This window comes from Phoxinus phoxinus (assembly GCF_949152265.1).
Source record: "Phoxinus phoxinus genome assembly, chromosome: 9".
NCBI lineage: Eukaryota > Metazoa > Chordata > Actinopteri > Cypriniformes > Leuciscidae > Phoxinus > Phoxinus phoxinus.
Genome location: NC_136884.1, coordinates 20,994,776 through 21,022,702, shown reverse-complemented (window position 1 = coordinate 21,022,702; position 27,927 = coordinate 20,994,776). Strand labels below are relative to the sequence as shown.

Below are 27,927 nucleotides of genomic sequence, written 5' to 3'. Positions count from 1 at the left end.
TAATTAGATAACGTGCCTGGAGCCCAAATGAACGTATCTGAGAAACGTCAGCGCGACCTATTCAACATTCATGAAGAAACCCTCGCAATAGTAGGCATCGTATATTCCACACAGAACAGCAGCACAATCATGAAGCGGGATGGTGGCAGCCGGTGGCTCTGTTGTGTCTTTGTCTGGCCCTGGTTACTGTCTTTAACCGAGGACTAGTTTATCACGAGAAAGACATGCGTTATGAGAGGAAAAGCGCGAACTGTGTGATCGTGCAAGCGTTCATGTATTGATATTAATTATATCCGTGTATTTTCTTGGAGGAGCGGGATACATGACAGACACACAATCCCTTCAGGACATGTGAGTGTACTTACATTAGACAGCCATCTTGCGCTTTTAACATCCATTCTTGCTTTTATGTATTGCAGCAACGCCAAATCCAACGTATTATGTCATTGTGTTAATGAGGCTTTGATGATGCATTATGCATTATTCATAAGGGGTTCATATCATGACACGGTGTTGAGAAGACAGTGCTTGAATTACAATGTCTTACTCAGGGTTTGTTGAAAGCATAAATATAATAACATGACCTCTCCTTGCACGCGCACATTAAGATAGCAGGTGTGTGTACATAATAATAATTTTGACTTGTTTCTGCATCCAGCACTTCTGGTCCATCTCGCTCTGAAAGCTTAATATAACCTTAATGACAGTGTGTATGCAGCATACTTGCTTCTATACTGTAGTGTACTGAGCTCCAGCCCCTCACCTCGTCCTGTCTTAAAACAATGAGCCCTATGTAGTAAATAGTTTGTGCGGTTTGAATGGCTTCAGGTCAGGCGGGATACCTGATCCATGTGCTGGTGACAGTGGAGTCATTGTGCACCTACTATAACCAGCGTTATAGTGTCATCAACTCACATAGAAGACTAAACTAATGTACAGTTGAAGACAAAATTATTAGCCCCCTATGAACTATTATATTTTTATTCAAATGATTCCCAAATGCTGATTAACAGAGTTTTTTTTTTTTCTTCAACACAGCATTCAACACAGCAACACTAAACATAATAGTTATTTTAGGAAACTTGGAGTGTTTATAATACAAATAGAAACAACATTATAACCACAAATAAAAAAGTCTACAAGTCAAAATTATTAGCCCTCTTATGTGACCCTGACAGCACCATTGAGTTGGCCCAGATCTCGTACACATGGCTTCCATACGGGCCGGATCTGGGATCTGGGCCGAAACTATTTCGCTGTCTATGTAATAGTCAATAGTGTATCCCTTTTGCTTGATAACTGCCTTTAGTCGTTCGTGTCAGTCCTGAGGAGTCGCAGTCCATTCCTCCTTGGCAAATCTCTCAAGCTCCTCCAGATTTGTTGGTCTCCTGGCATAGACTCTGGTCTTCAGTGTGTACCTCAGATTTTCTACTGGATTTAAGTCTGGGCTTTGTGCAGGCCAGTCAAGGATGTTCACTTTGCTCGTTTGGAGGTAGTTCTTCACCAGAAGTGAGTTATGCTTTGGGTAGTGTTGTCAAAAGTACTGACTTCTGTACCCATTCAGTACCTTGCACAGATACACACGGGAGTGTTTGAAAGCAGGCGTCTATTAGGGGTGGGCGATATGGTAAAAATATCATATCACAATTTTTTTCAGGAAAATCACGATTAACGATTTTATCACGATTCCTTTTCATGTTGGTTTTACTATTTTGCAAGTGACTGAGCATCACAGCCAAACAAATGTCCCTATTTTAAAAACAAAGCCTTAGGTAACAAAATATAAAATAAAAAAGAATGGCAGACATTTAGGCCAAAGTGGCAAAGATAAAAAATCTTTGTCATTTTCTTTGTTATTAAAAATTAAGAACAAAGATAGATACACATACACAACTTAATATACAAATTAAATAAACAGTGCTTTATTTTTTCAGCTACAGGTGTATTTAACAGCATTGAAGAAAGTAATTAAATGAACAATTATGAAGAAAAAAAACACAACATCGACTTCACTGTATACATTTTACATGGATTCTTATTAAAGCTACTATTAAAGTTCTCAGTCAAGAGTGAGTGAGATGCTCTTTGTATTTTGTTGTTTTATTAACAAGCATAGTTCTCCAAAGATTTAAATTCTCTCAAGCCGTTTTAAACCCGACTAAGTCTCCCTCTTCTGTTGAAAATAAGTTATTTGGAAGAATGTGGGTAACCAAACAGTGGATGTACCCCAGAGACTTCCATAATAGTTTTTTCCCACTATGGTAGTCAATGGGGACCAGCAACTGCCCGGTTAGCCACACTCCTCAAAATATCTTCTTTTGTGTTCAGCACAAGAAATAAATTAATACAGGTTTGGAACAACATTAGAGAGTGAGTAAATAATGACAGAATTTTAATTTTTGGGTAACTGTCCCTTTAAGATCTGCGCGCAACGAGTCAACACGCATTTGACAAGCAGATTTTTTCTTAATTTGTTCTATTGTTCTTTCACTTTAGACATAACCAACTTTGTTTATGTAAACCTTGTGTGTATTTGACAGTATTAGCGCAATAAGACTCGAAAGATAACTTAGCCCAGTAATCAGACGCTGTTAGACAGGCTTTTAGTGCATGTGCGCCTCGGGTGTTTCAGAAAAGCGCCCGTTAGAACAGCGCATCAGCAGCGAATGACATGTTTAACCGGCAAGGCTTTAAAGCACATGCAAATAATAATTTTTTATGAACTACAGTGTCCCGTTCCTCTGCATTTCATGTGGATATACGTCGCGCTGTACAGCATTTTGAGACGGAGGCGCCAGAAATGCAAACTGATAAAATGCACGATCCTACGATATTTCTTCAAAAGCAGATCGTGGAGACATTTTAATCGTCCACGATCAAAAATCGTAATATCGCACACCCCTAGCGTCTATCTATCTGGATACATTAAGGATCCGCTGATAGACTCCTGATTTCAAACATTCTGTGTGTATCTGTGCAAGCGCTCGGTGAAGACATGTTTTTGAAGCTTTGATTATTGCAGCCAATCACATGTTGAGTGCGTGAACGCAATGGCCAATCAGAGGTGTTTAAGAATCCATTCAACAGTCAAAATGCTAGAAGGAAATGCTGGTATCGTCACATTTTTTTTAAAGTACCGACTTTGTACCAAAAAAATCTGTACAAATCACCATGATAAATACAGGCTTGTTATCATTATTAACTTATTAACATTTAAAGCACTGCTGCTACATGTACACATTTGATGGTTTTAGGTCATGGTGTCATGCTGTTTTTAAAAGAAGTCCAACTTTTATTAATGTGTCCATTCCGTTCTGTTGATTCTTGCTTTTGTTTTTATATAAACGTGAGGATGTGTCTCTTAGTAAACTCTAGGGATGTGCCAAAATTTGGGCCATTGAAAGGAGTAAAAACGATTGATCGGCCGATGATCACATTCCATGACTTGATTTTGAGTCACTAAAATAGGCCCGATCTCACCAACCGATCACAAATTGAAGACGTCAGACTTTAGTGCCATGAAATGAGCTGATGACGTGAGATTGCAGAGGTATGAAAATACATACGTTGACAGGCAGGTAGGACATCGTATCGTAGCATTCGGACCTGATATTTATATACATTTAGACCACTTAACTTAGTGATTGCTATCAGGATGTGAAGAAACTTTCAACCAGCATAACAACAACAACAACAAAATAATTCTGGAAAACATCACCTACCCTGCCTTTAAATACAAGTGAATTGTCATTAATGAAAAAAGAACAAATAATTAAACTACAAGCAATAGCACAAATAAATAAATACAACAGAACAAAGATACTAGAAATAATCAGTGCTTTTAAGGGTTTTCATGTAGGTCTAACAGTATTTTTATCATTGCGATATCGATGCTAAAACCATGTATCATGCAGCCCTACGTGAAACTACAGTTCCTGGTCCCTCTTTAACTCTGTGGGATTCTTTCCCCCACGTTTTATTATCCAGTAGGAAACAATTGTCCGTTTGACCTCTTAGTGAAGGATCTCCTCAAGACGAACCACAATGACCAACATTGAGCTACGTAAACAGTAGTGAGCTGCACACCGTCAGACACACAGTCAACAGTAGTTTAGTCTGTCTGTGTGTCTGTCTCCTGGAGGGATGCTCTCCTCTATTGTGCTGTTGGATGTTGGTGAGTGTGTTCATATGACTCTGGTTACTCAAGAAGATGAACTAATGCCGCCCCGTGACAATACAGCCTGTACTCTGTCTGCATCCTATGTTGCCATCTTAGACCAAAACAGCTGAGTATGTTTCACACACACAGGGCAATGCAAGTGTTTTTTGCTAGTTTCAGCACAACGCAGTTATCATTTTCACGTCCTGCACCACGTTGTTTAAATAGGCTAGCAAATGCATTTGCGCCCATTGGCATGCTGGTCTGAAAACGAGGTGTGTTCAGGCCAAGCGGCAACCTCCCTGTCTCTCTCTTGAAACCAACACGGAAGTGAATTAAACGGCAATTCATCGACTGGCCGCTTGAGGCTGGCTGCAGAAGGGAGTCAAATCTGTATCTCCCGCATGTTAAAATGCCCAACTTTACAGCAGAAAAAAACATGTTTACAGCGTGGTTCTCTGTGTGGCTTTGGTCTATACAGCTAATTTTGCCCTTCATAACAACTGTGAGGGGGGTGAATTTTTTTATTCACCTGTTTAGTTGATTAATATTTAAAGTTCCGCAAAATTAAGGGTGTGTCCACTTTTGAGTGACAGGTGGATTCCCGCTGATGTAAATGGTTAGCCGGTTAGCCGTCACTTCACCGCAGCAAATTCCAGCTGCCGAACTTGCCATCTCTGCCGTGTTTGTGCTTTTTTCGGGATTATTTCATATAATTTAATACACCCATTACTTCGCCCACGGCTTTGGATTCCGTCGTTGTCGTCGAGTGTCATTCGAGAGAACAACCAGCGCTGTATTCCAGTTGTTTTCCTCTGTGAACATGGCATGCACTAATGGATGTCTGACAATTTCTTTGCTTTTTGGAGTTTTCAGATTTAGAAACGTCTATAGATATAAAGGCTACACTCGTTCTGCGGTGCCGTTGCTCTGGAACAGATTATAACATGCTTATGTACAGATGAAATCCTGCAGGTGTCGGTGCTTTCTCCGTCCATGCAATAAATGCACATCCTTGAATGAGTGCGGATCTCTTGAACTTCATAGGTAATATATCTATGTTTTGACCCATTTGAAAATTGAGATGCGGCCAAAATCAGAATTTAAAATGGACTGAATAATAAAGCTCTCTACGAACTTGACGAGCGATGCCGCGCTGACGGACCATAGACTGTAAAAAATATGCACATAATCACGGTCACACACACTCTCAGAGTAATATTGTAAAGTTACTGCATAATACATTTTCAACTAGCAGAATAGCTGTACAGAATCACGATACACAGTCTCACTTGTAGCAATGTCTTTTAATTATTAGAATATTTCAAAGGGCAAAAACAGGACCTTTTAATTGGCATTCTGATTTTAATCTTTTAATCACTTTAGCGCGAGCCCCTGTGCAGTCGCAGACTTGGTACTGTGAGTAGCATATAGCATTAGCTCCCAAGCCTGAGCTTAGCTAACTCCATAACGTCGCGTGATTTCAGATAGCCAGACTCCTCAGCTCCGCCTCTTTGCCCATATTTTGTTATCCGGGAGTGACGAGCGGTGACGCGAGGCCAAGATGGCTCCGCCCGGCTCCGCCCACTTTAGGCTTCAAAAATGCTCTTCAGAAACCTACGGGTGACGTCACGGACACTACGTCCATATTTTTTTACAGTCTATGGTTCAGGCATATTGATGGCGCGTTACTATTTCCTTAAAATAGGGCCCTCAGTTGTCAATGTTAACGTTACAGATTAGAACGAAAATCAAATCACAAAAGATGGATGTGAAACAGACACTGTTTGCATGATTTATAATAATAATAATTAATAACTCGTTAAATTTATATAGCGCTTTTTCTGAGACCTCAAAGCGCTTTATATAGAAGGGGGGGAATCTCCTTAACCACCACCAATGTGCAGCATCCACTTGGATGATGTGACGGCAGCCATATTGCGCCAGAACGCCCACCACACACCAGCTTATTTGTGGAGAGGATACAGTGATGAAGCCAATCAGTATATGGGGATGATTAGGAGGCCATGATGGACAGAGGCCAATGGGCAAATTTTGGCCAGGATGCCGGGGTTACACCCCTACTCTTTCGAAAGACATTTTTCTGATTTTTTTATGTCCACAGAGAGTCAGGACCCCAGTTTAACGTCTCATCCGAAGGACGGCGCTCTTTTGGCAGTATAGTGTCCCCGTCACTACACTGGGGTGTTAGGACTAAGAAACCCACACAGACCACAGGGTGAGCGCCCCCTGCTGGCCTTACTAATACCTCTACCATTTATAACCTGTGGCTGGTTGCATAAACTGCTTAGACTAGTCTTAAAAGAACGATCTAAATTCTTTCTTCATAACTGGTCCTAACATTTTACGGTCCGATACATAAAAACTGAGGGACCGTTTTCAAAAAAAAAAAAAACGTAAAACTTTTTTATGCTTGCCTGACAACGCAAAGTTTTGGAAACGGGTTTCAAAGTGGAAGATTTTGAAAACGGTCTCCGTGTAAACAATTAAAACGTATATCTCTGAAGACGATGACGTCATGCACATGTGTATTACATGTTCAGTCTATAGTGTTTCATCGCCATCTAATGGCCTGGCAGCAGAATAGCGTTTTTAGTTCTTTTAGTTGAGGAAAAACTCCTCTGTTTAAAGCATATCGTTGTCATGTAAACATTTGTTGAGTAATGTTTTGGGTCGAAAGCACACATAGTTGTGTAGTATGAATTTCATGTGGACGGATAAGAGGTCACATTTGCAATAGATGTGACGAGCGTAATTCCTCTGTGGACTAAAGCACTCGCTTAGAAATCGAAACAACGAGCGCAATAGCACAACAAACACAAGGAAGTAAACTAAAGAGTGATTTCGAAAAAATTTCTTGGCATAAATGAAAAAATAATAATAATAATTTTTTATTGATGAGCAGCAATAGGCTAATGTTTTCTTTTAAACAACATAATAATGTCATTTATTATTATAAGTGTGACAATTACACATGATGTCTGTACTGGATCAAACGAGCTCAGGTTACTTTAGTGAAAGTTATTGGCTCAGCTCACCTTTATAGCTTCCCTGATTGATTGACATTCAGATTCATACACAACAGACTAATCAGAACAGTTTTTATTTTCTGAATCGATTTGTTTTCTGTTGAATAAAATAAGTGTTCAAAGTTTGTGTTGCTCTTATCAATCTAAAGTCATTCCAGAATGATAATGTGTGCTGATGTTGCCCAGGGTGTTTCCTGGGTGTTTTAAGGGCACAATACTAGAAAACATGTTTCGGTCAAAGTCCGAATGCAATAGAGTGGTGCAGGTATGATGTCAGAACCCAGAAGTCGGTTTCACCGCTGGTTCCTTCCAGATTCTCCTATGGCGTTTTATAATGAGTCATTTATGAGTAAAATAAAGTGGTGGTAAACATAACTTGATGATACTTTGATGTTTTGCACGCACTCACACCCCAAGCTGTCTTATCTAGTTACTTATTAAAAACATATGCTTTGTAAAAAGTTAACATAACCTTTTGAAAATGCGCGTTTTCGCTATAAGTGTGTTATTTACGTTGTAGAAAAACAAACAAAGTGTAGGCCTAGCCAAGTTATGTTGTTAACCACAGGCTTTATTTGACTCATAAATCGCAAAACCGCCATTATAAAACTGCATAGGAAAATCTGAAAGGATCTCGAATCTTCCGGGTTCTGACGTCATAACTGCACCACTCTACTGCAAAGTAATGGTAAATAAAATGGTAAAAAGTCACATAATGTTTGTGTTTGTATGATCGGTTGCTGCTGTCACGTCTTAAGTACTCATGGCCATACTTGTACTTGGAGCGAAAAATGATCCACTCGTATAAACACGCGTGCTCCAGATAGCTAGCGATTTTTTGTTTGTTTTTCCACTGGTGAAAGTAAGAGCTAGTGTAGATAAGCTGGAGCGCTTCCAGCAGCAGCAGGACTCAATATTTAATGAAGAGCAACTCTAGCCTATCAGATATCTGTTCGGTTTATTACAGCGTTCACGAGCAACACACGCACCAATGCCTAGATATATGCCTTCTCCACAGAATGTGTATTCATTCATGTTGTATACTGATCAACAAAGCCTTTTGACACACTGGACTGAATTGATGTTTCTTATGATCTTACACAACTTTCCAGCTTACTGATCTTTCCAGGTGAAGCATCATGACGTGTCCATCACACACATTCCTCATTAAATACAGTTTAAAAGCGTCCCAGAATGAACCTCATGAAGTTGGCTGATGAATGTCCGGAATCTAAAAGAAGCTGAGATATAAGCGTGTTTTCTTTACTACGGGGATGTTTACTTTACACAACACCGTTTGCAACTAAAAACGTAAAACTTTTTATGCGTTTTGGCCGTTCGTTTAAACGACACGACAACGGCATTTTGGGTGCCTGAAAACGCAAAGTTTTGAAAACGGGTTTCAAAGTGCAAGTTATTGAAAACGGTCTCCGTGTAAACAACAAAACGTCATGCACGTGTATTACATGTTCAGTCAAGTGTTTCATCGCCATCTAGTGGCCTGCAGCAGAATACAGCGTGTTTAGTCGTTTTCACGGATCCGTGTGAATGGGGATCGTTTTGACAATGGTGTCGTCTGCACGCGGAAAGGAAAAACGTCTCCATTTTAAGCATATTGTTGTTGTGTAAACGTACCCTAAATCAGTAGGATTCTTAACTGTGTGTCATGGTTGTGTAGCTTATAATGTGACTTTTACTAACTTTTTGTATAATTCATAACCACATCAACATATTCTCTGGTACTATCAAACATTAAAGTAGTAACACGTCTGTGTTCAGTCTGGAGTCATTGCTGCTTACAGTTGCATTATGTAATGAAAAGGATAGGATAGTTCAACCAAATGAAAATCCTGTCGTCATTTACTCACCCTCCTGTCATTTCAAACCAGTAAGACTTTCGCTCAACTTCGAAACACAAATGACGATATTTTAATGAAATCTGAGAATTTCTATCCCTCTATTGAAAGTTGATTGCACCAAACCTTTGATGCTTCAGAATTTAATTTAGGCATTTATTATTCTATATAAACAAACATTGGTGACACACATACACAAGAGCACATCAAATATGATAAATTAATGTTTGTTTTACGCAAGCATGTTGACTTCCACTTACTATATTTGATGTGCTCTGTGTATGTGTTGATCAGTGTATATCAATAAATAAACTCCTAAATTAAATTCAAAGCGATCGTGTCTCTTCAGAAGACTTTGATTAAAGCGCTCGATTCATACGGATTACGATTGCAACGTCTTTATGAACTTTTTGGTGGAATGGATTTTCAATGAAGGGACATTAACAATATCGTCGTTGGGTTTCGAAATATGTTCGAAAGTCTTATGGGTTTGGATCGATGTGAGGGTGAGTAAATGATGACAGAATTTTTGGGTGAAAAAGGCTCCTTTAATTGTGAATGTTTATTGTAATAATCCTCACAATTCTTCTGTTATTTCAGGAATTGACTGACCGTTCATTCATTCATCTGTAGCTTGTATTCTTGTTTTGTGTGTCTGTAGTTGAAAATATATCAGGAATCAGCCGTGGTTTATTATCTCTTATTTGTACAACAGTTTGTTCTGGTTCTCGATTCTGATTGGCCGAGAGCCTTTTCCAGCCATGTGATATTCTGAATGTATCACCACGGGAACGTTTCACTGTTTGTATCACTCCGCTTGCAGCATTTCTCTTACAAAGAGTGTCATGGCGGACGAGCAAAATGATTTTGTATAAATATCATAATATTAGCTATATGCAGGTAATGCACTCGCTTAATTGATCTCTCTCTCTCTCATAATACTAAAATGTGACATATATAACATAATACTAAGATGTGATTTTCCTCACACAAATTAGGGGTCGACCGATTATCGGCGCCGATATTACGCATTTTTATGGTTATCGGTATCGGCCATTTTCAAAACCGATTTGCCGATAAAATAATTACATTTTGAAATGCGCTATATTTGGCTCTGACGGAGTGCGCTATATCCACCTCTGTTGGAACTCAGCACTCTGTGGTGACCAAGGCTCAGACTAGACCAAGCGGGTATTCCATCAGCCAGAAACCGAAGCTTCCCCGGGGGCCGCCATTGATTAGCAGACCCCCATGTTGTTAGCATTCCATTGACTCTCATTCATTTTGGCGTCACTTTGACAGCGCATAACTTTACATCTGAGGCGTCCAAAGACTCCATCTGTCCATTGTTTATTTATAAAGAAACACGACAATGTATAAAAGGCTCCATTACATTGTAACTTACGTTATGGCCCCATAGAAGCAGTTTTTGTAAAAATAGGCTAACGATTGCGTCATAACCACTCGACTCTCTGTCGCACAGTCCAGAAATTACCGTATAGACCGGCGGAGAAGCTCGCAAGCAATCAGAGAGACGTGGAGACATAAAGTCAAGGAAGAAGCCCATAGAGAGTGATAAAGTTGCTCCTGCTGCTAGCTCATGGACAGCTAATGCTAACGCTCTCCGTCTCTGCGAGATTCGGAAGGGAATGATTCAGATTTCTCTCGGCACAGCTACTAGAAGACCTACAGCTGTCAGACAGGCTCACGTCACATCAACGTCGTCAAGCTAAGTTTGAGTCTGCGCAGTTCGCCCAGCCATCAGGAAGTGAGTGCTTCTAATGGGCTTCACTTTTCTCCGTTGAAACCTATGGGGTCGCTGTGACCATTTTATATACGATCTAAATGGTAAAAATGGTAAATGGACTGCATTTATATAGCGCTTTTACAGACCCAATGGCCACCAAAGCGCTTTACATATTGCCTCACATTCACCCATTCACACACCGACGGCGGTGTCAGCCATACAAGGAGCCATCCAGCTCGTCGGGAGCAGCTGGGGTTAGGTGTCTTGCTCATGGACACCTCGGCACTTGGTCAAGTGGAACCAGGGATTGAACCACCAACCTTTCGGTTTGTAGACAACCTACATGAACCACTGAACCACTGCCGCCCCATCTATGGACTAGACCAATGTCCCCGCCCATCTGATTTGTTGGGAGTCACGAGTCCGGCCAATCAACGTGGAAAGCTGAAGGCACTGAAAGTGTTGCACTCACACCGAAAGCACTTGCGGACTGGAGCAGCTTCACTGATCACGCATCAGTTGTCTCTCAAGGCAGCAGCAGATTTCGCTGAAGTAGCAATAAATCACTACACTGAAGTTGCAAAATACCTCAATATAATAGGGACCTGTGATTTCCGCGATGTAGAAAACATGGACGAAATTGCGGAATCCAGTCATAAAAACGAAATTTACTGTATAAAGCCGAATGTCACGGAATGTGTCAACTTCTTGATGAATTAATAAAAAGCAGGACAGTACGAATCAAATCGAATTTCAAACCGCAAAAAGAGTATTTAAATATGAATCCTGCGTGTCTCTAAATGAATGGCGCAGACGCGTGATTTAATTTAACACACACACACACTGGAGCACACGTGACGCTTGCGCTGTTTTCAGCCTCAGCCGCATCTTTATACGAGGACATTAATGCAAACATCATCTCCAGAGCCGCTTAGTCACTTCATGAGCTTTTTAATGCTTCAGCTGACAAAATTATCGTCATATCATAAACACGCAGAAACTCAAAGATCTCCACGGCAACCCGTCAAAATAAAAGTTCGGTTTTTCAAAGGGCTTAGGGTTTAATTTTTATAAGTAAAATAAATTGAATAAGTTTGATGATTTCAATTATTAGAAATGCTTTTTGATGACTAAAATTTAATTTAACTATTAAAATAGAGTCTTTAAGTTTTACAAAATGTTTACAGAATGCTGCTGGGTGCTCCCTACACTTTTTAAGTTATTATTATTAATAACAATAATAATGTTATTATTAACAGTTATCAGATTTAAAGATAAGTTTAAAATCATTTAAATAAAGTATTTGTTAAAACCCTTTGTTTTTCTTAATTTTGACATTAACCTACATTTTTACACCAGACATAGGCTATATATCGGTTCAAAATATCGGTTATCGGTCTACTTTATCTGTAATAATCGGTATCGGCATCGGCCCTGAAAATCACATATCAGTCGACCCCTAACACAAATACAGCTTATCTCTCATTTGTTTTCTGTTTATTCTGTTATTTTCCCTCTGCACTTATAAATAAACCTTTATTGCAATGTGGTTTTGTTGTCAATAGTTTAATTCTAAAATAGATAAAACAAAATAAAAACACAAGGGCACATATTTTGATAGGTCTTTAATCTATTTTAATTGATCGTATTAATAAAATATGATTAATTTAGCTTCTAGAATATTGTTGTATATTTACATTTATTTGAACATTTCCGTTTATTATGCATGCAATAAATATGACGCGTCTCATTTCAATTGGCTCCACTATGGTGATATTCGACGCGGTTCTTTTTAGTTGAGGCTCAGCCGTGTTTCCTGTTGCAGCAGGAATGTCACTCCACTGCTTTCTCTGATTTAAGTTTGGCCTCCAGTAACTCTGTAGCGAACTTTCACATTCATGTCCACTCACAGACATAATTTCCCTCGATTCGAGACCTGCATGGGACAGTCTCTGCACCATTTGTGTAAATCTTGGAGGTGCCTGCTGCTTTACAAATCCTCGGCAACATTGTTGCGAGGTAGTTCACACCCATAGGCTCTCTTGTAACAGTCAAAAATCGGTTCAGTCCTGCACGCAACGCTACATAACTGCTGATGCCATATTTTTCACCTTTGGAGCTTCTGACGGTTCCGGAGAAGTGCGTTGAGTTCCGTCTTGGTGATTTGTTTAAAATCAAAGCATTTCACTGCACAGTATTTTTTCATTACGAGTCTTCTCGAATGTATCAATGTCATATTTTAGCACTAGAGCATGATGGTTCATATTTTTTTGAAGTCTCTTCAAATTGTTTCTCAAACCACTCATCTACTGTCATGCCACCTAGTAAATAAAAAATGTACTTTTTTTTAGCCTTTTAATTCTTAAGTTTTTCCCCAAATAAGAAAAAAAAGCATATGTTTATGTTGCTATGGGTGGTTGCTAAGGGTGTTGCGCAGTGATACATAGAACCGTTGGGTGAAGCGGTCAAAGATAAAACACAGCTATTGACCAATCAGAATCAAGGACTGGAACTAACCGTTTTATACGCTTAAATGAAGCGACTCAACATTCCTTCGTTGCTAGTTCTAATGTTTTAGAATTAGTAACAGAGGCTTGGGCCCAAATGTTAAACTGTCAACTTGAGAGTTTTTAAACAAAAGAGGTTTTTTAAAGACACTCCTTTGTTGTTTCTCATTTATTTACTCTGTTAACTGTGCTGTCAAACTGTTGTAAACGCAATATCACATGAGTAGCCATGCGATATGGCTGTATATCAGCACGCTACTTGTGTGATATTCCTTATGTAAATTATGCTAATGTTCATGTCATACTGTAAAGCTTTGGCCAGCGTATATTGAACACCATTTTATTGGTAACACTGTACAATAAGGTCTTTTGTTAACATTAGTTAATGCATTAACTAACGATGAGAAATATATTTTTACAGCAATCGTTAACCTTTGTTTACATTCATATTAGTTCACAGGTTCAACTTTTGACATTAAAAATGTTTTTAGGGCTGGTTGGCTACTTGCACAGACTAGCCAGTTTTTTTTTACAAATATGCAATTTTACGAATCCTAATGAGATGGTTTTGGTCATAGACATTGGATTTTGCTTTTATGTGGTCTAGTAATTGAACTACCTGTCCTCTCCTGATGTTTTACAGAGTATTGTATGAAGATATTTGTGGCTATGGCCAGTGAACCGCTCGAAGGTTTCCATGAGGTGAACCTGGCGTCACCCACCACCCCAGATCTTCATGGCGTTATCGACCCGAGCCCACCAAAGCACAACGCTCCCCCTACCACACTGTACCGCACACACTCGCTGTCCTCCGGCCAGAACGCAGCCAACGCTCTCCGAGCCGACCAGCTGCCCACCCAGCCCGTGTATTCGGCCCCCCGACACCTGGGCACAGAGGACGCCCTCAATGGCAGGTAAGACTTAAACATGGGGCAGAACCGAACAGTCTACAACAGAAGCTCCAGTCAGTTAATTTCCTCTGCAACTTAAGTTTTTTATATACAGTATGTTTGCCCAGCCTTGCATTTATGTGTACAAACATTTTGGCTATGCTGTTAAATTTAAGAACATTAAACGTATTTAGATAATCTCAGTTAATGAGACAGTTCACCCAAAAATTACAATTCTGTCATAATTTACTGTCATTCCAAACCTGTACGACTGTTGCACAAAAGAAAGAACGTCAAACAGGTTTGTAACGACATGAGGGGGAGTAAATAATGACAGTAATTTTATAACTTATAATCTTTTTAACTATTCAACTTGTATAAAATTCTTAAATACTTAATTTACAGATAAACTGAATACATGGAAACTACAGAACAAGAAAAGAATGAAAGCTATAACTTTAAAATGGCAATAATAACTAAATTAAAAATGACAAATTATAATAACCCTTGATATTGGTGCTTGCATCCGCAGACCAAGTTATCGTCATTTTGAAATACAGTAATGCAGATTTGAATCCTTCTCCACTGTGTCCCAGTTCTGTTTCCTGTCCCACTACATTTATCAAAAGCCAAAAATAGTATCAAAAATAAGTATTTTGTTTTACTTTGAGGAGATGCCATCAAAAGCGTATAATCACAAGCTGAAGTATCCAAAAATGTTGTATGTACCTGAATGTTTTATGCATGCATGCACAACCAAAATGGAGAATTATTATTTTTAATGGAATATTGCAATATTTATTATAAATGTGATTTATCTGTGCACATCCTTTTTTTTATTCATGTGCCCTTGTAATCTTTAATTAAAATAACCTCCCTCTTGCAGTGACATCTCTGATGATGTGTTTACTGAGGTGAGGGCGGGACAACCTGTCACTTTCATGACATCACAACAATAACAAACCATCCAATGAACCCCATGGACAAAGTCCTGCCACACATTTTTTCTTGTTTGAGAAGATGTTTCAGTATCACAAGGGAACAAAACAAAATCACAACTTCCATTTCATGGCGACTTTAAAGGGATGGTTCGGAGTCATTTCAACCTAGGGTCCTTTGCACCATGACCTCGAGCCAAAAAAAACTCACCTAATGCTGTAAACGTATAGAGCCCTGTCAGCTGGTATTATTATTATTAAAGGTTAAAAAATAACAATAGCATTTGAAGATAATGACTTGCAGTCATAAAACCAACTGAAAATGTTGGAAACGTGTGTCAACGTAATTAAACGGCACACGCATCTGTCAAAGCACGACAGGGCGAAACGCAGTAAACGCTTATGCTTTTGTTTGAAGCGCTTATACAGTATATATAAAGCATGTTCATGTTTCGGTCAGCTTGGATCATGTACCTTTCCCGCAGAAACTCACTCTGTGTATTCCGCTATTTTCCGTATGCAAAGTTTTGAAACCAAATTTGTCTCCACAGTGGAAATGATCCTGCAGGCACTGTGGATGTGGTGGATGGCAACGTCCTGTTGGCTGATGGAGAGGAGATTCTGGGCCTGAGCACAGACAGCCTGTCCCGTCTCAGAAGTCCGTCATTTATGGAGGTCAGAGAGAAAGGCTACGAGAAGCTAAAGGAGGAGCTCACCAAAGCACAACGGGTGAGACACTTAAACGTCATTCACACTCCCTGATCTACACTTACGTTTATTCATTTAGCAGATGCGTTATGCAAAATGACCTACAAATGACCAATTTTTCATACTCTGAAGAGATAAACTATATTGCCAAAAGTATTGGGACACCGCTCCAAATCTTTGAATTCAGGTGTACAAATCACTTCCATGGCCACAGTTGTATAAAATAAAGCACCTAGGCATGCAAACTAAGTATTCCACAGTCAACTGTTAGTGGTATTATAACAAAGTGAAAGCATTGGGAACAACAGCAACTCAGCCACGAAGTGTTAGGCCACGTAAAATCACATAGCGGGGTCAGCGCATGCTGAGGTTCACAGTGCGCAGAAGTCGCCAACTTTCTGCTGAGTCAGAAGCTACAGACCTCCAAACTTTGTGTGGTCTTCAGATTAGCTCAAGAACAGAGCGTAGACTAGAGAGCTTCATGGAATGGGTTTCCATGGCTGAGCAGCTGCATCCAAGCCTTACATCACCAAATGCAATGCAAAGCGTCGGATGCATTGGTGTAAAGCCCGCCACAACTGGACTCTAGAGCAGTGGAGATGTGTTCTCTGGAGTGACGAATCACGCTTCCCTGTCTGGCAATCCGATGGATGAGTCTAGGTTTGGCGGTTGCCAGGAGAACAGTACTTGCCTGACTGCATTGTGCCAAGTGTAAAGTTTTGTGGAGGGGGGATTATGGTCTGGGGTTGTTTTTCAGGGGTAGGACTTGGCCCCTTAGTTCCAGTGAAAGGAAATCTTAATGCTTCAGCATACCAATACATTTTGGACCTAGGTGTGAAATGCACGGCCCGCCACTGATTTCAATTAACAAATAAGATTTTTTATAATTTCAGTTACATATGTTAATCACAGTAAAAATTTGCTCAAAAATATATATTTTTTTGTTTTTGTTTTGTAAAGAAAACTGTAGCGTGTGTGTGTGCTGAATCATCCACCCTTTTACATTGATGCCATGGGCTAAGTGAGAGAATGAGCCCTACATTCCCTGTTTTTCTGTTCTGTTTATCATTTTTGTGTTCTGTTCATGTCATTGCATGTGTCTGAAGGATCTTAAGTTAAAAGACGAGGAGTGTGAGAGGCTTTCTAAAGTGAGAGACCAGCTGGGGCAGGAGCTGGAGGAACTCACTGCTAGCCTTTTTGAGGTTTGTTTGCCAAATGACGAAGCAGATCTGTGTGTGTCTGTGAGCACTTGATCGTCTGGAGTTACTGTGAACATTCAGCACTATGATGGCTCAACTCAAATGATTCAAGACAGACCTAAAACACTTATTGACGGCACATCTGTGTATCAGACTTTGTCCACACTATATGCTATATATATTGCACGATTTGTAAAGTGTGTATATTTTACTTATTTAATGTATAAAGTAAAACAGTAAGAATAAAATAATGTTTTCCACACTTTTTTAAAAATAAATAAATGCCTATATTAGGTATAATAGACACCTATTTAACAATTCATAGTTAGAATCAGTTATACTATATATCACGAAATATACACTACCCTTCAAAAGTTTCTGTTAATAGAAGATCCTTCAGAAATCATTCTAAAATGCTGATTTGCTGCTCAAAAAACCTTTATTATCAATGTTAAAAACAGTTGTTAAAAACATCACTTTTGATCAATTTAATGCATCTTTGCTGACTGAACGTATACATTTCTTTCAAATTGTTCTTACTAACCCCACATTTTTTTACTGGTATTGGTACAGGAAAATGATTCAATGATACAAACAGAGTTCAATTCTGCTGTAAAGCGGCTCTAAAAAGACAATAGTGTCATTGTTCAGCTGAAATCAATTCAGTGTTGGTTCAGTTCCATTCAATAACTGTGTAAAGATCATCAAATATGAAATCAATTAAATTCAGCTATAAAGCCGCTCTGGAGAAAACAGTGATGTCATTGTTCACCTCAGTTTAGTTCTCATCCTATAGTGTCAGCTCAGTCAGTTCAATAATATTGCTGAACATAAAGTGTCACCAACTAAGGCCAAAGGTGCCATATTTGTGTAGTGATAAACATCTTAAAATAAGTCATAAACATCATCTCCAGACAGGGAACTTTTAAAAGACTAGTATAGCAAGCGCCCCATAAATTACATCATCCTTAAAAACGCACCCATTGAATACGCCTCTGTGACGTGTGTGTGCTATCAGGGTTGTAAAGCAGTTCACATCAAATCTTTCATCAGTATTCAGCTCTTGACAAGCTTTCGTGGCAAACCCAGAAATTGACATTAAGATTGTTATCTTGGTGAAACTATTGCAACATGTTTTATTGCATCATTTGCTTTTAGGGTGCCCTTAAAACTGGAGTATGGTAGATGTTAGACGACTACTTCACATTGCTTTAGCTGTTTATAAAATAAAACTAAAGTCCAACCGAACAAACCGTTACGTCATTCAGAGTTATATGAGCACAGTTGAGTTCCATTTGACGTTCCATTCCAGTGAATAAACAAACTCAATTATAAACATGTTTTTTTATCATAAATGTACGAGGATGTTAATGCAACGCTGTTTGTTAACCACCACGACAGGAAAAGGCAGAAGTAGAACAGCGCGTGTGCGCTTGAAAACAAGTCCTCTAGATATTGCGCAGCGTCAAGTGCGTTTTTCTGCGCTCACTGACAAAGGAGTACACTTTGACACACTGTCATTTGCACTACTCTCCTAAACCTAGCATTGTGGAGTTGTTGCTTTTCCGGTAACTCTTTAGTTTAGGGTCCAATTCTCACTATGAACTAGTAGCTTATTAGCATGCATATTACTAGGATATAGGCTGTTTATTAGTACTTTTTTAATAGTACATATTAATGCCTTATCCTGCATGACCATAATCTATATCCCTTAAACCCAACACCTAAACTTAACAACCTTACTAACTAATAAGCCGTAATTAGGGGTTTATTGAGGCAAAAGTCATAGTTTATCGGTAGTTTATAGTAAGAATTTGACCCCTAAACTAAAGTGTGACTATTTTTCCTATTGTACCAATCTCGTATCGAACCAGGACCCCAGAACCGAGTTACGTACCGAACCGTTCACTATATATTTCCAAATTAATTTGCTTCATATTTCCATTTGTATCGAATCGAATGATTTATTACACACTTTAACTCATGTAATTATGTGGACAGGGTCAACATATGACATGCCTACAGTATGTAGGTCTTTATACCATATGAATACAGATGTGCTGAGTGATTAGGTAACCCGCTCTGAAGTCTCACTTCCTCTCCTCTGTTTTGCATTTTTCATACTTTTCCTTTTTCATGTCTTTCTGTTTTCCTTTGTTTGTTTTCTGCTAGTCAAAGTCCTTGAGTGTCCTCGTCCTCTAGCGCTGCGAGGTGCCTCTGATCTGGTCTGTTGTGTTAGAGTTTTTTACAGACGAGTTTGAGTTGGATCTGATCTGTGACATACTCAACAGGAGGCTCATAAGATGGTGCACGAGGCAAACCTGAAGCAGGCTTGTGCGGAGAAACAGCTGAAGGAGGCGCTGGGAAAGGTGAGTTATGCTGACATGTCTCTTTTGTTATGGCTTAATGTCAAGACAGCACTTTCTACAAAAAGTGCAAATCAGTGAGCTAAATGAGAGAATACAGTGAGCTCAGAAGAAACGAAGCTACTCAACATCTCACTAAACTGGTCAAATTGGTCACAAGAAATGTCTCGCAGTATGACTGAACTTGGGGTACATTTACATGACAATAATATGCTTAACTGAGAAATTTTTCCTTTGAGTTTTCCATGTACAGACAACACAATTGTCAAAACAATCCCCATTCACACGGATCCGCGGAAACACCTAAAAACGCTGTGTTCTGCTGCCAGGCCATTAGATGGCGATGAAACACTATAGACTGAACACGTAATACGCATGTGCATGTGACGTTTTGTTGTTTACACGGGAGACCGTTTTCAAATATAAGTATTTTGTATATATAAATACACACACATGCTTGTATATTTAAGAAATATTTGCATGTATATACTGTATATAGATTTATATATAAATAACAAATTTTTCTTAAATATATACATGCATGTGTGTGTATTTATATATACAAAATAATTATACACAGTACACACACATTTATTATGTATTGTGAGATGTGATATTTAGTAAATACCTGAACTTAAACCCCTCTTAAGTTTGTGATCTGACAAGTCCTTCTCTTTCTCCTGGGTTCAGATCGACGTTCTGCAGGCTGAGGTGGCTGCTCTGAAGACTCTGGTCCTGTCAACCTCTCCCACATCCCCCTGCAGGGAAATGCCCCCCGGACCCAAAGCCCCCTTTAAGAAAGGCCACGGTCGCAACAAGAGCACGAGCAGCGCCATGATGGGCAGCCAGCAGGAGGTTGCGGTAACGCAGCCCATTGTACGTGAGTGTAAAGAGGTTTGTATCTGCTTGTGTACGTTTGTGTGAGTATCCAGAGACATTTCCCATAAACCCCTGGGGTTTGTTCCGTGTCAAACATAATGTCTCATTAATCACAAGCATCAACATGTATTTTTATCTTTCGAGGTATGTACTGTAGATGAATCTTATGAGAATATTTCCGATGTCCTTTCTGACTGCACACTAAACCAAACATTCTATCCAATTTATGAATGAATCGTTTGATTACATTCAGTCATTCACATTTATTTCTTTAGCACATTTCAAACAACATTTTTCATATGCAGGGCTCCAAACTAACATTTGAGAGCAGTAGCACCGATGCCACTAATTTCTACAGACGGTGGTGCCAGCTGTAGAATTTCTCTTTAAAATTTCTCTTTATAGACTTCAAGTTCATGACCGGTGTTTTGTTTCGCCCTATCCTCTGTGCTTTTGCGTTCGTCAATACGTCATGCGTTCAAGTTCACTCTTGGGCTGGAACTCCGGAAGCCAGTGATTACGGTTTATAAAGTTATAAATATGGATAATTTTCTAACAAAAGCGCATCGCTTTGCTTCAGAAGGCCTTTATTAAACCCTGGAGCCGTATGGACTTTACTTTTACCGTATGGATTACTTTTATGATGGATGGATGCACTTTTTTGGGCTTCAAACATCTAAGTTACCATTCACTGCCATAATGTTTGGGTGAACTTTGGGTGACCTTCAAAGGAAGATAAATAGAAACTAACACATATAGGTAAAACAAGATGGGACTTAGAACGGAGCCTTGAGGAACTCCACAAACATTGAGAGCAGCAGAAGAAGAGTCATTTCCCATTTCTACAGAACAACTTTCTACTAAATTGGATGCTCTAATTCCATGCTCTGTAGTGTCAAATGTTGTGGTAAGATCAAGGAAAACTAGAACAGCACAATTCCCTGGATCGACAGAGTGCATCAGGTCATTAGATAGTTTACGGAGGGCAGACTGTTTTATGTTGTGAACACAGGTTGAGGAAACACCAAATCGGTTACAGAACTTGCGTTCATTGTTGACTAACAGTGCATTGGGAAACGTACCTCTGTATGTCTTACTTTGTTCTGTGGAAGGTATTTAAATATTACATACTGGCATCATTTTCGATATAATGATGCATAACTGAAGCTACACAATATACTATAGCTGTGTAAGGTACCGTCTGAAACTTACTTCAAAGTTCACTGATCATCTTCCCCTCAACCAGCGTTCTGAAATGGACTATACAAGTTGTTATAATGGTGGATATTAAATAGTATATGTGTGTTTTTGCCATTTGTTAGGTGGATTCACTGCTCTTCACAGAGTTCAAAGCATGGAAAGAGGAGCCGAACCTGGAAAGAAGCTGCTCTTTTCTCGAGCGCATTTACAGAGAAGACATCTACCCATGTTTGACGTTTTCTAAAAGCGAGGTATGCTTCTGCTGTCCTCCTTCTGTAAGACTTGCGTATGAGCTCCTCCTTTTACTGTTAATATTTGATGGACATTAGTCCTGTTAGTATTTTATGGACATTTTGTAAATGATTAGCTGTAATGAACTAAACAAATGTGGCAGCTCAGCTAATAGTTGAGAATCTGGGCTAATAACTGAGATCTTCAGCTGCTCTCTGGTGGTTGAACCTACTCATGAATTGCTACACAACACGGTAACACTTTATAATAACGGCACACTATTAATTAAGCATTAGTATACAGTTCATTCATAATTTATAAAGCATTAATAGACATTAATAAGCAGTTTATAAATACAGCTATAAATGCTTTATTCTTGATTTAAAAGCATATCTATAATGTATTTAATAATTGTATTGTCATACTTTATTAATGATCAATTTATAGTTTCTAAATTAAGTATAGCATTGTTTACAAACCAGTTATTTGGGAGTTGTCAGTGATTCATAAGATCACTTAGAAATTTTAAGTAAATGTGGTTAATTCAGGTAGTTAATTAAAATGGAAGTAAGACTAGTTATGTCTTGTAAAGCATCTACAAAGGAGATTTAAAGGCTCAGTTATCTTCTAAACATAAAAAAGAAACAAACACAACACAGTGATACAGAAATATTAACAGCCTGTAAATCTCCTTGTAAAAAACTCCACTGCTTGTTCGCTATAATGATATGCTAAAGCTCGCCGGCACGTTGACCTGTGCGTGGCTGATGGGTAGTTTGTGTGATCCGCAGCTTGGATCGGCGATCCTGGAGGCGGTGGAGCAGAACACACTGAGTGTGGAGCCGGTGGGATTCCAGCCGCTGCCGGTGGTCAAAGCGTCTGCCGTCGAGTGTGGAGGACCCAAGTGAGTGTCGCCCACTTCACCGACACGAGGACCGGCGCTCCATTACTCTGTGGAGGAAGTCGTTTTAGAGATCCATATCACTCATAATATGAGCCATGTATCCTGCAAATAAACAATGAATGTGACAATGGCATCAAATGCATTTGCATAAACCAAATTTTGCATAAACTAAACTCTACACTTAATCCTATAGTAAGTACATGTAGTTAGTTAAAGGGTAACTCTCGCCAAACTTGAACCTAGGCTTTTTTGTTAATCTACCCGAGTCAAACATTCGTGTAAAAGCATAATTAGAAAGGAAACGCCACTTTTAAGATTGACCGTATTTTCGGTTTCGGTCAAAATGCCTTTTGAATGGGAGTGCACGGGGCACTTCTATGATAGCATCAAAATTGCTATTTTTAAAACACTAAGGAGGCTCGACACAACATGAAATTTTGCTCGAAGTATCACCAGGGGCTCTACACATGAACTTGAGCATTGAGAACATTGTTTGTGTACACAAAGTTTACTAAAAATGAAAAAAATGTACGACTCACTTTGCATTTGGAGATCGACTACTTTTGACTGACAAAATTCCAGCCACCGGAAACAGTGTGCTTTAAAAGTGGCGTTTCCTTTCTAATTATGCTTTTACACGAATGTTTGACTCGGGTAGATTAAAAAAAAAAGCCTAGGTTCAAGTTTGGCGAGAGTTACCCTTTAATATTACTCAGCACACATTTGTGTAATTACACTTCAACAACGTCACCTTAATGTCGGCATGAAATAGAAGTTACAATAGTGTTTTCTTCCCTATTGTGTTATGTATATTCGAGTAAAATGGCTTCTGGAACAAACAGTATCATGTGTGTACATTTAGTTAATTATTATTCAAATGTAAAAAAACAAAAACAAAAGACTAACATGTAAAATATACACTTTCCGTTATACATTAATTTACATTTAATCAAAAGGTTATTATTAGATATGTATCTAAAGTTTGTCAGATCCAATTTGTTATTTTTATCTCTTGTCTGTCTGCATGACTTTCATTCGGCATTCTTTTTTTCTGTATTTGTTCTTATTCTGTATTTGTGTTCTTTTGTTGGTTTTGTTCTTATTCTGATGGGCTCTTCCTGTGGCAGGATGGCACAGACTCTCGTGTAAGTGAATCGTGATTAGACCCTCGGTCCCCCTGATTTGGCCCGTGCCGCCCTGTGTCTGTGTTTCAGGGAGTTGTGCTTCATTTAGTTATTCTCCCTGATAGTCGTCAATCCCTCCTCAGATGCCCATCAAGTTTGTGGTTTAATATATTTCTAATTGCTTTCATTCTCTTTCCCGCTGTGTAGGAAATGTGCCCTGTGTGGTCAAACCAAAACCTGCAAGCACAGAATCAAGTTTGGCGATTCCAGCAGCTATTATTACGTGTCTCCGTTCTGCCGCTATCGGGTGAGTATTACAGTTTTGGCTTGTTGTTCGATACACATTCTATTTACAAATGGCCGCGCACAGTCTTGCGTTAAACAAATGTGGATAGGCTTCACAACATCTTTGTTTAGTGACATATGGATGTTCGCTTCCCCATCCAGTCTTGATAAATATTGTAAATTAATTTGGCTTGCTATATGCTTGTGAATTGTCAGGAGTGAATGATTAGGCTCAATTAACAAACATTATTAGTCAAATCCTTCTAGTGTTGATTGTGCTGGTACTGCATTTTCCATCCAAAGTTGCGAATTTAATCTGTGCGCAAAATTGGAATATTGCATATAACAGTTGCGAATAAAGTACTGTTTCCATCCAGTCAGGCCCGGATTAAGAGTTCAGAGGCCCCTGGGCACAATGACTTGTAGTTTTTTTCCTACTATGGTCAATGGGAACCAGCAACCGCCCGGTTAGCCACACTCCTCAAAATATCTTATTTTGTGTTCAGCACAAGAAAGAAATTAATACATGTATGGAACAACATTAGAGTGAGTGAGTAAATAATGACATCATTTTTATTTTTGGGTAACTATCCCTTTAAGGATGAGCATGTTTACTATTAGGGCTACTGTCTCTTTAAGATCTGCCCGCGACGAGTCTATGCACACATTTGACAAGCAGATTTTTTTTCTTTTTTTTTTCTACTGTTCTTTCACTTTAGACATAACCAACTTTGTTTATGTAAACCTTGTGTGTATTTGACAGTATTAGAGCAATAAGACTCGAAAGATAACTTAGTCCAGTAACAGGCGCTGTTTGACAGGCTTTTAGTGCATGTGCGCGTCGGCGGGTGTAACGTTAACGTTGTTGCGCACAGAAAAGCGCCCGTTAGAAAAGCACATCAGCAGCGAATGACATGTTTAACCGGCAAGGCTTTAAAGCACATGCAAATAATTAATTTTTATGAACTACAGTGTCCCGTTCCTCTGCATTTCATGTGAATATACGTCATGCTGTACAGTATGTTGAGACGGAGGCGCCAGAACTGCAAACTGATAGAATGCACGATCCTACGATATTTCTTCAAAAGCAGATCGTGGAGACATTTTAATCCTAATATTTGACATAATATTTGACGGTACCCAGGGCCCCTTAGATGTCCTGGGCCCCTGGGCAATTGCCCAGTTGCCCTAATGGTTAATCCGGCCCTGCATCCAGTGAGTCGAAGAGAACAAAATCGCTACTTCCTGGTAAACTGATGTAAATATCACTAAGAAAAATGGAAGTTGATCTGGTAGAAGTCATGAGGCAATATAATCATTTTCGTACCTACTCCTCTCAGCGCACAGACCAAACTCTATTAACACGTGTTGATGTTAACTTGCTTTCGGAGGTGGACGCCTGCTGTTTGGTAACACAGTTGTGTAAGAGAGTTCTTGGAGGGAATTAAACAGAACCACTTTTGACGACAGACTTTGCTCAGGCATTTCAGAACGACCAAAAGAGCATTTCAGATGCTCTGCAACGTGTTCGGTCCACTGGTTAGTCCAGTTATCCCGTTCCACTGCGTTCCAAGTCACGTCTTTTTGTATCCGCATCAAGGAATTTATTGTTTCTTGTATTCATTTATTTTTTGTAAATGTGTTTCCATCGTAGTTTATGTGCATGTTTTCTTATCAGATAAAAAAAAAATTCTGGACTCAGTTGAGCGCATACCGTATTTTCCAGACTATAAGTCGCATCAGTCAAAAAATGCGTCATGAAGAGGAAAAAAAACATGTACAAGTCGCACTGGACTATAAGTCGCATTTATTTAGTCATTTATTTAACAAAATCCAAGACCAAGAACAGACAGTATGAATTAATTTGTATATATTAGTCGCACCGGACTAGAAGTCGCAGGACCAGCCAAACTATGAAAAAAAAAGTGTGACTTATAGTCCGGAAAATACGGTACATATTTATTACGTGCATTTTTAGAATTTATACGCATCTTGGCATTTCAGCGGGGTTTTTTTATACGATATCCCAAAATGCGAATAAAAATAGGTGGATGGAAAACTAGCTATAGTAAAGATATTTCACACTTGTATCTAAATAATTAAATAAATATATAAGGATATCTTTCATAAATCTGAAAAATAATAGATATCTATGAAGAAAATTAAGCCGGCTGTTATACCATAATAAAACTTGATTAAAATCAGCATAAACTGAATTCCATACATCTGATATCACAATGCTCTTTAGTGCTGTTAGGTTTGATTGTCTTTCTGCATGTGCTTTTTTCTTTCTTTGGATTTTTGGGTTAAATATGATAGGCCACGTCAGCATTTTAGTGTTTAGTTTTTATACGTTGAATGTTATCATTGCACTGTTTTCATGTGTAGTACTGAGGTTTGAATGTGAATGACACTTATCTTCTCTACCTACCTCAGATTACGTCTGTCTGCAACTTCTTCACCTACATCCGTTACATCCTCCAAGGACTAGTCAAACAACAAGATGGTAAGCTAATAATTTATAATAATATATAATATATAATCATTTATCTTATAGACTTCGATCGTTCAAAGCTACAGATCAGCATCTAAGTTTGATGCTGTTTTCTGCATGGATTTAATATGGTTCATATACTGTATGTATCTGTTTTAGTTTTAATTGTAAAAAGATTGATGGTGTTACAGTATGAAATTATTATATATTAATCTGAACATGAATATGCACAAATTCTTTACCAAAATATATTTCGCTAAAAGCTTTATTCAAAAATCGAGTATTTAAAAAATATATAAAAATATATGACATTTGTAATATTGCGAAATTGAGGTACGGATCAGGGTCAACTGTGTAAGTATGTTCTATATAGTGTGAATGTGTCACCATGTTGTCATTATCATGTGACCTACCAGTGTCAGTTGCATCGCTTCACCTCCATTCATAAATCCCCTCCCGTGGCCTCATGGGATAGTAAAGTGTCCGTCGTATGTAAAGTGTCCGTCGTATGCAGACTTCAGAATCTCGCCAGAAGTAGTAGGTCACTGGTGTCACTGATATGGGATGAATTACACACATAAAGTACTTGTGTAAAAGTACAGAGACCATAACAAAATATTACTCCAGTAAAAATAACTTATTTTCCATTTTAATTGAGTGAAAGTATCATTTAAATCGGATTTTGCCAATTCATTCCGGTTGACATGGTTACATGTGACTTTTTTATTCCGACTGTGCTGCTAGTCCAATTATAATCAGATTATTAGGGTTCATGTAAACACAAGCGTGATAAAAGTAAACATGCATAAGCAGATGTTTGTTCTTATGAAGGTTTCCCCTCTAAAATTGACATAATGCTGTGTTTTTCCAAGCAGAGCAGATGTTCTGGGAGGTCATGCTGCTACGGAAGGAGATGTCCAACGCCAAGTTGGGCTATTACAAAGACGAACTGTGAACAGACTGCCATAACAGTCTTGGGAACGTCATTGTCTTAACCTGGCCACTCCTTGACATGATGGAGTTGTACCTGTCAGGGTGGCTTCACAGGGACCACCACACCTCATCATATTTATTGAAGCAGAAGGACGAGAAGACACTAAAGCATGAACTGTAGCTGGAGGTTGTGTTCTCTCTGAAGAATCTTTACAATGAAGGATGAAACGCATTCAAATAAACGTGTCTCAACCTCTCTTAGATTGAAATGTTCAGTGCTATAGCTTGCTGTGTGCTGTTGTGTTTGTGTATCTGGAATGTTCTGTTTGTATCCTCTCAGACCTGTGTATTTCCTCATGAGTCTCATCTAGCCTCCTTCATTTTGATTTTAGTGCCTTTCTGGAAGCCTGAATAAAGTTCTGCACCTCCAGAGGAGTATAAACACTTTTATTTTTTA

At 38.9% G+C, this 27,927-nt stretch overlaps 1 protein-coding gene across 13 annotated transcripts; it reads left to right on the top strand.

The window, feature by feature from the left end:
* The first annotated feature begins 110 nt into the window (after positions 1-110).
* On the top strand, positions 111-27,909 carry rab3ip (RAB3A interacting protein (rabin3)). Of its 13 annotated transcripts, none has more exons than XM_079623705.1 (12): positions 111-351; positions 13,963-14,233; positions 15,699-15,876; positions 16,962-17,057; positions 19,346-19,423; positions 20,111-20,314; positions 21,622-21,750; positions 22,522-22,634; positions 23,762-23,779; positions 23,966-24,065; positions 26,480-26,549; positions 27,413-27,908. In XM_079623705.1, the coding sequence occupies exons 2-12, from the start codon at positions 13,971-13,973 to the stop codon at positions 27,490-27,492; spliced, it is 1,329 nt and encodes a 442-aa protein (XP_079479831.1). In that variant the 5' UTR covers positions 111-351; positions 13,963-13,970; the 3' UTR covers positions 27,493-27,908. The 13 variants fall into 13 exon arrangements, with proteins under 13 accessions (XP_079479831.1, XP_079479833.1, XP_079479826.1 ...); XM_079623707.1 differs by having other exon boundaries at positions 20,111-20,296; positions 27,410-27,626; XM_079623700.1 differs by having other exon boundaries at positions 27,410-27,626.
* Positions 27,910-27,927: the final 18 nt, after the last annotated feature.